The 15,844-nt window shown below is 38.7% G+C and overlaps 1 protein-coding gene across 3 annotated transcripts in view; it reads left to right on the forward strand.

Moving 5' to 3' along the window:
- The window catches only part of SCAF4 (SR-related CTD associated factor 4), a 64,081-nt gene that overhangs the window by 42,923 nt on the left and 5,314 nt on the right, over window positions 1-15,844 (forward strand). For 2 of the 3 annotated variants that reach the window (XM_025380338.1, XM_025380339.1), the window contains 5 exons: window positions 653-809; window positions 3,111-3,268; window positions 5,785-5,950; window positions 6,039-6,125; window positions 6,283-6,474. In XM_025380338.1, the coding sequence (XP_025236123.1) occupies window positions 653-809; window positions 3,111-3,268; window positions 5,785-5,950; window positions 6,039-6,125; window positions 6,283-6,474 (760 nt within the window). The remainder of the gene's footprint in view (window positions 1-652; window positions 810-3,110; window positions 3,269-5,784; window positions 5,951-6,038; window positions 6,126-6,282; window positions 6,475-15,844) is intronic. The other variant, XM_025380340.1, reaches the window with a different exon arrangement.

Raw genomic sequence — 15,844 nt, forward strand, 5'->3', positions numbered from 1 at the left:
ACATGCATGATAGAATTTGTTTGTTTTTTTCCTAAATGTAGATGGGTTCATCAAGGTAAATTAGTGCTTTAAATATAATGTCCTTTAGCAATATGTTTTGTCCTGTTCAAAAAAAATTGGATACTGTATTTTTAAAGTTTACCATATTAACCAAAGGTGGAGAAAAACATATAGGTACATGGGTATTTTTCCCCTAAGGAGCTAAAGTCAGTGTTTCCTCAGTGTCTTAACACCCCGTTCTACCACTGGATTGCACTGCAAAAAGATTTTTTCTGATGTTAAGTAATTACAAGGCACCCCTAGACTTAGAAAAGTAGTCCCCAGTATACTACTAGGCTATTCAGGGAACTTCAGGCTTTCCCTGATAAACTTTTTCCTTTTCTCTTAGTTTTATGTTGGCTGGTTTGTGTGAGAGTGCGTAAGGAAAATATGCCAGTGAAATTTCCATCCTAGGACAAAATGAGAATTAAAGGGTAACCAGTTCTGTAGTGAGAATAAGGCTTTGAATGAGATCCAAGCCTAGCTGGTCCAGATTGCTCCCTTGCTGCCCAAGTCGGAATGGATAGAATGATAGAGAATAGTACTCTCAAGACTTATGATCTTGTTTTTCTTTCTTTTCTTTTTATATTTTCACTAATGGTGAATGAAATAGATTGCCTGGGCCTTAAACAAAGGAATAAAGGCAGATTATAAGCAGTATTGGGATGTAGAACTTGGTGTTACTTATATTCCATGGGACAAAGTCAAGCCTGAGGAACTGGAGAGTTTTTGTGAAGGAGGAATGTTGGACAGTGACACACTTAACCCAGGTAAAGCAGTATTTAATTTCTCTTACAGTTCACTTATTTGCTTGGTAGTACATATGACAAATTAAATGTCCTGTTCCTTGCATTAGGACGTGATTTTTGAGATTTTTTAGTATCCCTTCTGTGTCAGTATCTCCATTATAAACAGGGTTAAATAGTGAATGAGACAAAAGAGATGCAAACACAAGTGAAATACTTATTGATTATGGAGTTTATGAATTACAGAATTAAGTAGAACTTTTCCTGTGAAACTTAACAGATCATATAGGTCTTCACTGAGCATCTTTGGTACTACGTATTATTTATTTTTTTGAGATGGAGTCTCACTCTGTTGCCCAGGCTGGAGTGTAGTGACGCCATTTTGGCTCACTGCAACCTCTGCCTCCCAGGTTCAAGCCACTCTCCTCCTTCAGTCTCCCAAGTAGCTGGGACTACAGGCGTGTGCCACTTTGCCCGGCTAATTTTTGCATTTTCAATAGAGACAAGGTTTCACCATGTTGGCCAGGCTGGTCTCGAACTCCTGACCTCAAAAGATCTGCCCACCTCGACCTCCCTCTGGCATTACAGGCGTGAGCCACTGCACCCAGCTTGGTATTGTGTTTTAATCCAGTGCTTCATAATAAGTACCTTGGAAAGTTTTAGATGTCCAGAGAAGCAATCTAAAGTAAACGTGTAAGACAAGGAGTTGCAGTTATTTGTGGGCACAAATATTTAAAATGCCAGATTGACAGTGAAATTGCAGTGGGGAAAATCGCAGAATGCATGGGCATGACCTGGAGATTGCTAGACAGAGGAACAAGGAGGAGAATAGGATGGCATGGCAACACAGAACGTTTTTTTGTTGTTGTGTTTTGAAATGGAGTCTCACTCTTGTCACCCAGGCTGGAGTGCAGTGGCATGATCTTGGCTCATTACAGCCTCTTCCGGGTTCCAGTGATTCTCCTGCCTCAGCCTCCCAAGTAGCTGGGACTACAGGCGTGTACCACTGTGCCCTGCTAATTTTTTTGGGTTTTTTTTAGTAGAGACGGGGTTTCACCATGTTGGCCAGGCTGGTCTCGAACTCCTGACCTCAGGTGATCTGCCTACTGCCTCAGCCTCCCAAAGTGCTGGGATTACAGGCGTGAGCCACCATGCTTGTCCTCACCGCCCTCAGAAAGAACATTTAAAGGAAGCTTCAAGGCCAGGCACAGTGGCTCATGCCTGTAATCCCAGCTCTTTGGGAGACTGAGGTGGGCAGGTCACTTGAGGTCAGGAGTTCAAGACCAGCCTGGCCAACATGGTAAAACCTCATATTTACTAAAAGTACAAAAAAAAAAAATAGCTGGATGTGGTGGCGGGTGTCTGTAATCCCAACTACTTGGGACACTGAGGCTGGAGAATTGCTGGAACCCAGGAGATAGAAGTTGCAGTGAGTTGAGATTGCGCCACTGCACTCCATCCTGGGAGACAGAGCAAGACTCCGTCTCAAAAAATAAAAATAAAGGAAGCTTCAAGCAGGAGTGATGGTTTGAGAACCAAAAAGAGCTGAAACAATGCTGTGCTATTCCAACATCCCACTCCCTCCCTCTATTAATGCACAAAGCCTTCATCTAAGGATAGAGCTAGATTTGTGTTAAGGCAATCAGGTGTTGAGGGCCTACTATGTGCCAGACATCTGGCAGGCTCTGGAAAATGGTAAAAAGAAGATGGTGTAATCTTGGAGCTCATGGTCCAGTGGAGAATGTATTGAAAAGGTCAAGAATATAGGAGAATCTCTGATGGAGCCAGAGGCTCAGAGGACAGAGCAGAAAGATGGTTTTGTTTTCACTTGACTAGAAGATATGTGGAAATAGGTGGAAGGTGTAAGTTATTCTTTAATACTAGTGAAAATTTGTTCAGGAAATACTGGGTGTTTCATGATCCTTTATTTTTAATACATTCCTGTGGTTAAGAACATGGACTCTAGAACCAAATGTGTCTGAGTTGAATCCATCCCTGCCATTTACCAAGAATGTGATCTTGGGCAAGCTGTCTTTGCTTTTCTCATTTGTAAAATGGGAATAATAATAGTATCTACTTGTAAATGGTTGTGAGAACTACATAAGCTAGTATAAATAGAGTGCTTCTGACAGTGCCTGGCACACAGTGTGCATTCTTTTACATGTTTCTATTGTTGTTAATTTAAATAATTACTATTTCTAAAATTAGCATAGGAATTTCTTTAATAACTGTGCTAGGTTTTTATAATCAACATTTTTTATTTCTAGATTTAAAGTTACAAACTGAAAATGGTAAACTCTTGTTAAATTTCTTTCACTCTCACAGATTGGAAAGGAATTCCTAAGAAGCCTGAAAATGAAGTTGCTCAAAATGGAGGTGCTGAAACCTCACACACAGAACCAGTATCACCCATACCTAAACCGTTACCTGTGCCTGTCCCTCCTATTCCTGTTCCTGCACCTATAACAGTGCCCCCTCCACAGGTGAGGATATTGGGACATGACTTAAACTTGAAGTGCCTGAAAGGTCCCTTTGTAGATATATGTCTGAATTCAGAGTAAAAAACATGACTACATATATGTGCATATTAATTTTTCATGTTTTGTCAGATTTAAAGTTTATATTCTTTTCATAATTTTTGTTTTTGTTTTTGGAGACAGAGTCTCTCTCTGTTCCCCAAGCTGGAGTGTGGTGGCACGATCTCAGCTCACTGCAACCTTCGCCTCCCAGGTTCAAGCCGACCCTCTTGCCTCAGCCACCTGAGTAACTGAGATTACAGGCGTGTGCCACCACACCCGGCTAATTTTTGTATTTTTAGTAGAGGTGGGGCTTCACCATGCTGGCCAGGCTGGTATCAAACTCCTCACCTCAAGTGATCTGCCTGCCTTGGCCTCCCAAAGTGCTGGGATTACAGGCGTGAGCCACAGTGCCTGGCCCATAAATGTTTATACAACCAAAGTAAATTTATATTGTCTTACATCTATCCATCCAGATTATTCACTATCAAGTTTCATAGGTTCTGCCTACTTTTTTTCTGAGTCTTCATTCTTCAGGGACGTTATGTTCTGAAGAAACTTGAATATGTACCCAATAAGTTGCTGCTTTGGGGGAAAGGAATTTTCCTAATTTTCACCTTGGGTGCTATTATTATGAAATTTTCAAATGGATTGAAAACTTTATAATACATTAAATGCCATTTTTAACATGAAGATATGTTCTTACTCTAAAATATTTGCTGTCTACTCAACCAACCTGTTACTTGAAAAGAATACTAGATTCTGGTAAAACTGGGTTTAATTCTCAACTCCATTGTTTATATTCAGCAGTATGGTATTTAGCATGTAACCTAACCTCTAAGGTTCAGTTTCCTATTTGTAAATGTGCAAATTCCCTTTCCTGGCCTTGGCATTCCTCATATGTTAAGAGTTGTTTTGAGGGTTAAATGAGATAATATGTGTTAAGTACTCAGTATGTTTTTTGTCACCTCGTAAGAGCTGAAAAATGAAAAACCCTTTGAAAATTATAAGAACTTGACCCATAGTTCTATGTGTGATCTACTAGATTTTTCTTGTCTTCCTTCCTCAGTTTCTCACATTAAATCTGAATCAGATAAATCTGAGCTATCACAAAAATCTGAATTGTGTCTTCATTTTCTCATTGTGAGGGGAAAACTGTGTGCTTTGCTACATTCTTAGCTGTGATTTAAATGGACTCCCCTAGTTGGTGAACCCTTCAGTTGACCTTCTGGATATGCCCTTCCAGTGCAGGTTCTAAACAAAATTCAATGTGTGTCAGCACTCATTTACAGAAACCTGCCTACTCTGTTAAATAGCGGTCCCCAACCTTTCCGGCACTAGGGACTGGTTTCTTAGAAGGCAGTTTTTCCATGGACTGAGGTGGAGGATGGTTTCAGGATGAAGCGCTCCACCTCAGATCATGAGGCATTAGATTCTCATAAGAAGTGCCCAAGCTAGATCCCTCACATGTGCATTTCACGATAGGGTCCATGCTCCTATGACAATCTCATGCTACCACTGATCTGACAGGAGGCAGAGCTCAGGCGGTGGTACTTGCTTGCCCACTGCTGTGCGGCCCATTTCCTAACAGGCCATAGACTGATACCCTGGCTAGGGGTTGTTAAAATTTATCTTTAAAAAAAAAAAAATAGCTAACATTTGTTGGGTATTTAAGTGCCAGGCACCAGCACTTAGTATGTATTAACTCATTTAATCTGCATAATTGTATGTGGTTGGCACTTTCCCATTTTAGAGAGTTTAAATAGCTTGCTCAAGGTCACACAGCTACTAAAGTGGGTGGGAGAAGCAGACAATTTGGCTCCAGGACCTGTGATCTTAGCCATTGTGTAAATTGCCAAGTAGCCTGTCTTAAAGCTGTATTGCTGAGAGTACCATGGAACATTTTAAAATGTATTACATGATGTCAAAACACTGATGAAATATAGTGTGAATTTGCTGTCATAAAGTAGAGAGCACGACTTTGATTTCTTTCTTTCTTTCTTTTTTTTTGAGATGGAGTCACGCTCTGTCACCCAGGCTGGAGTGCAGTGGCTCAATCTCGGCTCACTGTAACCTCCACCTCCCAGGTTCAGGTGATTCTCCTGCCTCAGCTTCGGAGTAGCTGGGATTACAGGCACTTGCCACCACACCCAGCTAGCTAATTCTTGTATTTTTAGTATAGACAGGATTTCACCATGTTGGCCGGGCTGGTCTTGAACTCTTGACCTTAGGTGATCCACCTGCCTTGGATTCCCAAAGTGCTGGGATTACAGGTGTGAGCCATCGCACCTGGCCCACAGCTTTGATTTCTATCAGGTGGTACGAATAGAAGTTACCACCTGTTATTTAATGAATTTACTGGTCTAATAAGCACAAATTAAGAAACATCTATTTTTTTCACCAGTATGCTCTTTTACCTGTGCTTACTATATGGACAGGAGGGTGTCTGGATAGGTGGTTTATTCTTCTGTCTTTCTTTCTAGGTCCCACCACATCAACCAGGTCCACCTGTAGTTGGTGCTCTCCAGCCACCTGCTTTCACGCCACCTCTGGGAATTCCACCTCCAGGCTTTGGTCCTGGTGTTCCTCCTCCCCCTCCTCCTCCACCATTTTTGCGCCCAGGATTCAACCCAATGCATTTACCACCAGGTACACTAAATTGTCTGTGAACATACTTACTTTAGAGCCTGCGATGAAGTGATAACAGCATAAGTTGACATTATTTTTCTTATTCTAGGTTTTCTTCCTCCTGGACCCCCACCTCCTATAACTCCACCAGTATCCATTCCTCCTCCTCACACTCCACCAATAAGCATCCCAAACTGTAAGCATGTTTTTTTCTTTGTGTTTGCTTATCCTCTTGGAGCTGGGTGTAGGAGGGAGAGTGAACCGGTAATAGGGTCTATAGTATGGCAGAAGAATGTTGACCGGGAGATAATTAATTATTCAGCTTCACATGTTGATATAATTATATTCCTTAGCTACTATCGCTGGTATAAATGAAGACACTACAAAAGACTTATCTATTGGAAATCCCATTCCAACAGTGGTGTCTGGGGCTAGAGGAAACGCCGAGTCTGGTGACAGTGTGAAAATGTATGGCTCTGCTGTGCCACCTGCTGCACCCACGAATCTGCCCACCCCTCCTGTAACCCAGCCTGTTTCACTTCTTGGTAAGTTATTTTTTTTTATCATTAGTTTTCCTTGCCCCACCCCCCCTCACCCCCCACCCACCCCAAGTTAGGTTTTTTAAAAAACAATGTTAATTTTGGTAAAATTATCTCCAAGACTGGCTTTTTTGGTTGTTTTTTTGTTTGTTTGTTTTTGAGGAAGATCTTCCTCTTAAAGTCAAATATGTGTACTTGATCTTTACCAAGAGATACTCTCAAAGACAAAATCATGTTTGTCTGTCTTGAATAAAAGTTTGGATCTTCACATCCTTATTTGGTATAGAAAAATGATTAATCTCTGTGCAAAGGAATTGGTACAGAGTTCGTAATTAACTTAATCTTAGTCTCTTCCCAGCTTTTAAAGAGATATTTCTTTAACAGCATAGGTTTTTCTCTGTCTGGACCAATTATTATCCATCTGAAACCCCAGGACTTGGGTAGCATTCTTTGTGGGCTAGCAAAGAAATCGTTTTTGATACATTCCAATAAAATGGCTTTGTTTTCTGAGTAACAGTTGCACAGCCTGAGGTACCACTTTCCCACTCACTCAGTTTACTTGGCTGGAGTTTATCTGTTGTACTTTTTACCCACAACTTCAATACTGTGATCAAGGCCAATGTAACTTAGATCTTTTACACCTTTAAGAGGGCTTACTCTTGCCTGCTTAAGTTATGAATAAATACGTCACATGCTTGTTATAGTAGACCATCTTTTAAATTAACAAATTGTTACATTTGAAGTGGTATTGCCAAATATAATGAACACTTGAATCCCCTAATTGGAAGTTAATATCTTGAGAGTATTACAGTGTTCTAGTCCTGTGAGCCCATAGTATTTTTCAAAGGTAAATGCATATGCCTGTTTACTTTCATCATCTGAGTTGTTTCAGGAAAGAACCCATTGATTATTTCTGAGATGTAGGACTGTGAGACATTGGTTTGTAATGGAGGACTTTTACTTTTCACCTATGCTATTCAGTACTGTTGGAATTTTTTATTTTTTGCATGTATTACATTTATAATAAAAAATAATTTGCTTTTAAATGGTATACTGTATTCTGCCCTCCCCTAGCCTAAGGTTAGGCTGATAATAGCCTTGATTTTATTTCCCTTAGTACACGGATTGGGTAATGGTAAAAGAGGATTTGGGATTAAAATTTATCACAAGTGATATAGGAGTATAGTTACCATAATGATGGAAAATGATTTGTTTAATGAGGAAGTTGCTTAAGAGGTCTACCTTCCAATGGAAGTCATATCATACAAGGAGCATTGGACTAGGAACCAGGGAACATGTTTGCATCTGTTTTGTTATGCTTTTTTTTTTTTTTTTCCCCATATTAACATGATTGCACAAGAATCACAGAATCTGGATAGTTTTCTATTCAACCCCTTCTCTTCACATCCCACATGCCCACACACACACACACACACCCGTGATTATGAATCCTAGTCTAAGGTCCATGGATGTTAGACTACCTGAAACTATTTACACAATTGCTGCATTTCTGTTTTTTACTGGGCTTAATACATTTATTGAATGAGTGAAAAGATCTCTTGAACTCCAGAAGTTTAATAACCACTGCTTTCAAACAACCGTGAAGAGTAGTAAGTAGCTTGCCTGTGATTTAACATTTAGGTCTTGAAGACCCTGCCTGTTACTTCTTATCACTACTGAACATACAATTTAACCTCTGCGTCCAACATATGAAACCAAACACAGATGAGAAGTTGGTGAGCTTGGAAAAACATAGTAAGCTAGGCATAGCTAGAAAAGTAATTAAATTCTGAATCAGTCGTAGCGTTTATCATCACCTGACATACTGTTTGCGTGTCCATCTTCCTCCCACTAGATGGACCCATGAGAGGGGGAACATTTGTTACATGAGTGGGTGGTTCTCAATGCAGGACTGTTCATATTTTACCTCTGATGATTATCTTCATTCTAAAACAAAATTTTTAAATTGAAGGCTATTCTAAATCCAGAAGGGTTTAGAATTTGACGTAAGAAAAGTGAAAACAGTTTGGTTAAAATAAGCACTTTGAACTAAAATGCAGCAGGTTAGTTCCAGTCATGAGAAAGAAAGCCTTCCATGTGCCTTCAGTCAGCAGTCTTGAAAAGAATATCACAGGAATTTTGACCTTATAGAGGAATGAGTTTTAAATGTGTATGCAAGCTGAGAAGGGTTCATCCAAGACTAACCAGTTTTATCATTTTGATAAAGGAATGTGGTAACCACACTGCAGTATTGCAGTACTAAAGGATCAGTAATTAGGTTGGGATAATCAAGTGATGGAATCCCAGAACTAAGATGCTTTGGTATTTCCTCTTGGTGTTCTAATGTTTTAAGATAATAAAAGGAATTGTTATGCTCCCCAGAAAACTGTGAGTCTAGAAGTTGATACTAAACTTCAGTTTTCTCATCTGTAAAGGGGGATAAAAATGACAGACACAATGGTGTCATGATGATTTAATGGGCTAACATATATAAAACACTTGCTTTGGGGCCTGCTGTAGGACAGCACTTAGTGAATGGCAGGTGCTTATACAGGTAAGAAATGTCATAATGGTATTTATAACACCTAGAGAAGAATATCTTTTGCAATTCTAAAATTATATTACTTCAGCTGTGATTCGTTTTAAACTGTTGTATTGGCAGACAGAGGAAGCAAACTTTCTTTTTGAGACGAGTCTCACTCTGTCGCCAGGTTAGAGTGCAGTGGCGCAGTCTCATCTCACTGCAGCCTCCGCCTCCCGAGTTCAAGCGATTCTCATGCCTCAGCCTTCCAAGTAGCTGGGACTACAGGCGCGTGCCACCATGCCCAGCTAAGTTTTGTATTTTTAGTAGAGATGGGGTTTCACCATGTTGGCCAGGATGGTCTTGATCTCTTGACCTCGTGAGCGACTGCATCCAGCCTACTTTTTAGGAAAAAAAATTTATCTTGACATGGTTGCCTCACATATTTTCAAGATAGATTAGATCATAAATTTACACATATTAAAGTTCCATCAGTTGGCTTAATGAGAAAACGTGTCAGTTTAGTGATAAATAGCACACCTACTAGATAGCTATAGTTTTTCCAGTGAGTGAGACTTAACTGAGTTCTTGGATCTAAATTTGTGAAATGTGGCAATATTTTTAAAGTAGTAGGTGCCACAGAGTTGTTCAGTGGGTCTCCGAAAATTCTGTAGTGAAGCCTGATTATACTGGAAAGAGGCAGTGGGTGCCTTAAGGATGGTTTGCTTGTATCATCAGACTTAAGTGTGGGTGTTAGTTTGGGAGTAATTAGTTGAGTTGTACTACTGAATTGGGAGGGAATAAAACCAACTTTTAGAGATTTTGATTCTTTCAGTAATACTGATAATCTGAAAATATAAAATTACTTGATGCACAATAATAATTCATTATGACTTGATTTTAAAGAAATCTCACACACCAAAATAGCTACCATGGTGGGAGTTTCATAAAAGCTAAAGATAACATTCTACAGTTGTTGGTCACTTAGGAGAAAAGGAATATTAAAAATGATAGCAATTCAGTTCATTCTCTTTACTGTATTAAGTGTTTGTGTTTACTTTTCAAAAACTTTTGTATAACATGTATCTCTAATATGTACAGCCTATTTTTATTAAAAAGTTCATTGTAAATGTAAAGTTTGGGTTACTTTGGTGTTCCAAACAATAAAAAAGAATACACAAAAAAATGTTTGTTTGTGTTACCTATCTCTACTGTGTCACCAGTATATCCAAAATCTCTTCTCAAGCAAAAACTGTTCTAGGTCGAACTCATTCCTTTTATGGGAAATTAAAGCCTCTTTCTTGACAAGTATATTTATTCATTAATTATCAATATGAAGAGATTACTGCCAGTTTTTGTCACACTACTGTAGCTGATGGTAAAATTTATAAATAAGAATTGGGTATTTGTAAGATCACTTCCTACTTGTAATTTTTGTTACCAAAGGTTTTAAAGCCAGAGTCACAAGTTGGTGGCCTGTGGCTGAATTACTAGGCAGTGGTGTGATGCACTGCAGTCCTGGCATGGCTTCAGTAGGCATTTGAGTTGGTGATTCCAGATTTGGACACCTCAGGAAATTGTGGGGACAGAATTGGTTTGTGAATTATATTTAAACAAGCATAAATGTTTTTATACTATCGTTATGATCCCTGAAACTGCCTAGAAGATGAGTAACTTTGCCAGCAATATCAATATCCAATATCAGTTGGAATTTGATTTGGTGATTTCACTTGTTTGGATTTTTTTTGCACAGTTTCTGTCTAAAATTTTAGATTTTTTAATGGCTCATTTTTAGCAATACTTATTAGAATATTAAAGCACCAGTCTACTAGTAATGCACTAGTTAGCCACTGACATTAAAAGGAAGCCTGAAGAAAATTCTAAGAAGTAGAGTTTTTAAAGTACTAACATAATATGTAATTTTTTAAAAAACAATTTTTGTGTTTTAATTTTGTTTGAACTTTAATGTTTGGTTACCTTAAATTATAAGCTAGAGTGATATATCAGGTATTTGATTTGGTACCCAAAAAGCCTGTTTACTTATCCTGTAAAAGTGTTCTTTGAAAGCTTTAAAATATTTGAATTAATACTCTAATTACTGTATTATGTTATTCCACTAGTGTTATATAGTAGAAGTGGTTCTTAAATACAAATTACAGTACCTTCAACTTGGTATATAACATTGTTCATTGGATACGTGGATAATGCAAAATAGTGATTAATCTACAACAAATATTTGGCATGGATATGAATTTACACGTGAACACACCATAGTTTCTCACAAGGCAAAGCACTTCAAATGAAACATGAAGAAGGTCTTGCAGAAAACCTTAAAATGTTTTAACACATTGTCTCCACTTCTCCTGGGCTGTCACTTCCTAGACTGCTCTAGAGTGCAAGTCTGAAGAATGTCTTAAATTTAAATCTTTCTGAGGGACATCTTGAGGAAGGTAGGAGCGGTAGTAACTCTGGGCTCTAGATTGATTTTGGTAGACAAAGTTAATTGCTGTAAAGAATTTCAGGTAAGATTTTTTTCTAGCTAATATTGAAAATAAAATTGCCTACAGATAATCTCATTCAGTGATAGAAAGTTAATTTTAGATTTCAAATGTTTTGACTCTGATAGTGAAATTTTAACTCATAGCTATCGTACTTTGTCAATTATAGTAACATACTTAGTAATTATTATTATACTAACTGAAATTCCAAAAAGCAAATCTGTAGGAAGTTGACCATACAGAGCCTACTGTACATTATTTTGAAGAAACCAAGCATTTAAAAAAGATAATCATTCTCCAATTTCACTTGTAATTCTGTTTTTCATGTATTAGATGTTATCAAAACATAATGTACCCTTATGCCAAAAATAGATTAGCCACTTCTCAGTATATCTGCACTATATATTATTGAAAACTCAAATTTCTCTTAAGAATCTCTTGCTAACATTCTAAGCATCATTTTTAAAATATAATCTTAATGTATAATATGATCTGAAAGATGCTTTTTCTCATTCTTTGAAAATTAGCTCCTTACTCTTCCATTTTCCCCAGCTCTCAGAACATAGTGCCTTCCATAAGAATAGCTTAGGAGTGTTTGCAGAATAAATAGGCCTAAATATTATTGGTGAATCTAGGCAAAGGAAATAACATGTTGGTTGTACTGTGATTTCAGTTTTCTGCAGGTCTGAAATGAAAAAAGGAAAATACTTGATGGTTTAAAAAATACCTAGGGATATATGCTTAGGGATCTTCAGGCATTGATGAAAGAGATAAGAGTGGTTGATACATCTTTTTCTTCATGTGGGAAAATTTCATTTTGAGTTCATGCAAAATGCTACAGTGACACTCATTCTGTAGAGATCAAATCAAAACAGTGGAACTGCAACAAGGAACAGAAAAGGAGATTGAAAGAAAACTGCATCCTTTCTCAAAGTTCAAGTCCTCCTAGATTTATGCTGGAAAGATTCTTACCACCCTGGGAAAAGACCTGGACCTTGTAGCCTCTATTCTTAATCCCCTGAGAGGTATCTTCTCCTTGATGAGTTCGGTCATCACCTCTGCAAACACCATTCGTATGTTCAATAAATATCTAGTCAATAACCATTGTGTGCCAGGCACCCTTCTAGGTACTGGAAATACCAGAATGAACAAAACCTGTCTTTCTGGAGTTTATATTTTCGCAGACCTGGGCTAATAATTTAACATGGAGATGTTTCTGTGAAGAGAGTGAAACAGGACAGTTATTCAATTTCAGGGTGTAACACGGATATGTACAATTTTAAATATGATTGCTAGGGAAGGCATCTGAACCAGTAATGAAGAGAATATCCTCATGTAAATACAGAGGAAAGGAATGTAGAGTGAGGACCAAAGGAAAGGGCCTGAATTGAGATGGAGTATGGATTGTCGAAGGACCACAGTGGGAAGGGAAAGCAAAGGGAAGAAAGTGGCAGGAGATGAGTTTAGAAAAGGTTGTTGAGCACTAGGCCGTGAGTGCAGTGGAAATGGTGTAGTCTTTTACCCACGCCATGATCTGATTTACCGTTTTTAAAGTATTACTGTGGCTGTTAGAGAAACAGACTCTAGAAGATGGTAAGAGTGGAAAGGAGACCCATTCTGATGCTGTTGCAGCAGATGAGATGGGAGCTAGCCCACATTGAGCTGGTGCAGCGGAGGTGATAAGTGGTTAGAGTCTGAATATATTTTGAAGATAGAGCCTTCAGAATTGCCGTATTATTTAAATACAAATGTGAAAGAGAGTCAAGAATGACTCAAGTTTTTTATGTGAGCAACTGGTAGATGTAATTGCCATTCCTGTGATGCGCAAATCTGTAGAAGTGGGTTTGAGGGGAGCCTATCAAATTAAAATGTTGGATATTCTAACTTTGATACCCAGGTACAGAGGTCAGGTGAACTACTGGTAACATCTAATAGACATGTAAATTCTGGCATCTTTAGCAGTTAAAGATAATAATTAAAGCCACAGGAGCCTGTAAGATTACCTAAGGAGAGAATGTAAATAGAGAAGTGGTGAGAGGTCTGAGGACAAGAATTCTTCAGCATTTGGCAGCTAAGAATATGATGCTGAGAGCTAAGACATAGTTCCACGTGCCAGAAACTCTTCAGCAGTTTGTATCTATTAATCATTTCAGCCTTGAAGCCCTCAGGGTTATCTTCATTTTATAGATGGGGAAACTGAAACACTTGGAGATGAAATAACCTTAGGAGGGTCATGTAGCTACAAGTAGCAATGTTAGAATTTGAGGTAGTCTCACTCCAACAGGAGCCTGAGCTTTTGACCACTATCTATACTGTATTCTGCAGCAAAGGATACTGAGAAGATACAGCCCGTGGGCTAGGATACAAATGTAGAGGGAGATAATCTGGAAGCCAAGTATAGTTTGTAGGCAGGAAAGAGGGAGAGAGAGGTGAATTATCAGATGACACTGATGGATGAAGAAAGAGTGCTGCAACTTGGCAGCTGGCTTTAGCAAAATGAAGGCTCCTGGTGACCTTGAGAAAAGTGCTTTCATTGGATTGATGAGTTCAAAAGCCCAGTTATATAGGGTCGTCAGAGAATGGGAGATGAAGGATACAATTAGGATTTTGAACATCTCAGGAGATTTGCTATAGAGGAGAACAACAAAATGGGGTGATACCTGAAAGGAGATGCAGGGTGAGGGAGTTTCTAATTTTTGTTCTTGTTTCTGAAAGATGGACAAAAGCTACGGCATACTTACCATTGGGAAGCCCAGTAGAGGGGAACATGTTGGTGCAAGCAAGAAGGGCTGTGTGCTAGATTGTGATGTAGGTGAGAGGGGATAGATCCAGGATACGAACAGTGGGTGTAACCGTTGGAGCACAGACAGTCACAGACAGTAGGACTAATGTGAATTCACGTGCAAGTAAATTGGTAGATTAGGTGGTATGTGGGTGGATGAAAAAGTCTTTTTCTAAAGACCTTTTTTAAAAAATGATAAGCAAACTAGGGTAACTAAAATATGGTATATTCATGTAATGGAATATTAGTAATAAAAAATGAAGGACTTAAACATGCAACATGGATGAACCTTGAGAAGATACACCAAGCAAAAGCCAGTCACACAGGACCACATATTTTATGATTCCATTTATACAAAATGTTAATAGGCAAACCCACAGAGATAGAAAACATTATGTGGTTGCTTGGGGCTAGGACAGATGAGGGGAAAGCTGGGAAACAGATGGCCTATGGTTGCAGGATTTCCTTTTAGGGTAATAAAAATGTTCTAAAGTTGATTGTGATAGTTGCCCAATTCTGTGAATACACTAAAACCATTGAATTGTACATTTATGTGGGTAAATTACAGGCTGTGTGAATTTTACCTTACTAAAATTACCAAACAAAACAACTAAGAGGAGACAGGATTAAGGAGAAACTTGAACATGTGTCCTCATCCAGGACATGAGAATGTGGATTGACTAGTAAAATGTTAGATTACTGGCCAGAATGAAGGGTGCACTTCGGTTATAGTTAGGAAAATTTGAAATGAGAGCGGTCAGCATACTTCACGTCCAGGTGGAGATTAGGCAGAAGAGTTGCATTTAAAACCAGTGTTGGGGATTTTCCAGGCAGATATGGTGAGGGAGAGCCATGGACTCCAAAGCAGGTAAGGAGGAAGATAAAAACATGAAGGGCCTTGGCGGGGGTGGGGGCATGAGCCTGGTGGGATTGAAGATTGTTTGAGGAAAGGAGATATGGAGAGAATAATCTGGAAAGAGGAGAAGCGGGTAAAGAGTAGGGTACTTGAAATTGGGAATTTGGAAGTAATGAAATTACTTTATTAGTGATCAAACATCTAGAGCTCCTAGAGGTGGTGGCTCTGGTAGAATGGAAGATAGGGTTGTTGACCAAAACAGGTAGAGGAACTGACTCGTTCCTTTTTCTGTGAAGATCTCACTGAAATTTTGCATCCTCTGCAACTGATGCAGTTGGTCACTCCCACAGTATTTAAATCAGACGTTATACATTTTATGTTTTATATCTGTCTCCCTGACTGCATACACTCTGTGGTCCTTGACAGAAAGCCACCCTATTCATTTATATGCTTTTTGTATCCCTTATGCACATTTTCCTGAGATTTCAGGGTCCACATTGGACTCCAACTATGAAATCAACCTTCCTTTCTCCCACCTCCCCTATAGCCCTTTAATGTACTTGTTCTTTATTTCACACCATTTCAGGCATCTTTGCTGTAGATGGCAATGGTGTCTCCCCACCCCCTTTTAAAATTGTAAAACAACTTTTTTGGATCATCATAGGAAATATTTATAGATTCTTGGTTATTTTTAGTTAAATTCAGTGTGTTTTCTATAC

Source organism: Theropithecus gelada, chromosome 3 (genome assembly GCF_003255815.1).
Source record: "Theropithecus gelada isolate Dixy chromosome 3, Tgel_1.0, whole genome shotgun sequence".
Classification (NCBI taxonomy): domain Eukaryota; kingdom Metazoa; phylum Chordata; class Mammalia; order Primates; family Cercopithecidae; genus Theropithecus; species Theropithecus gelada.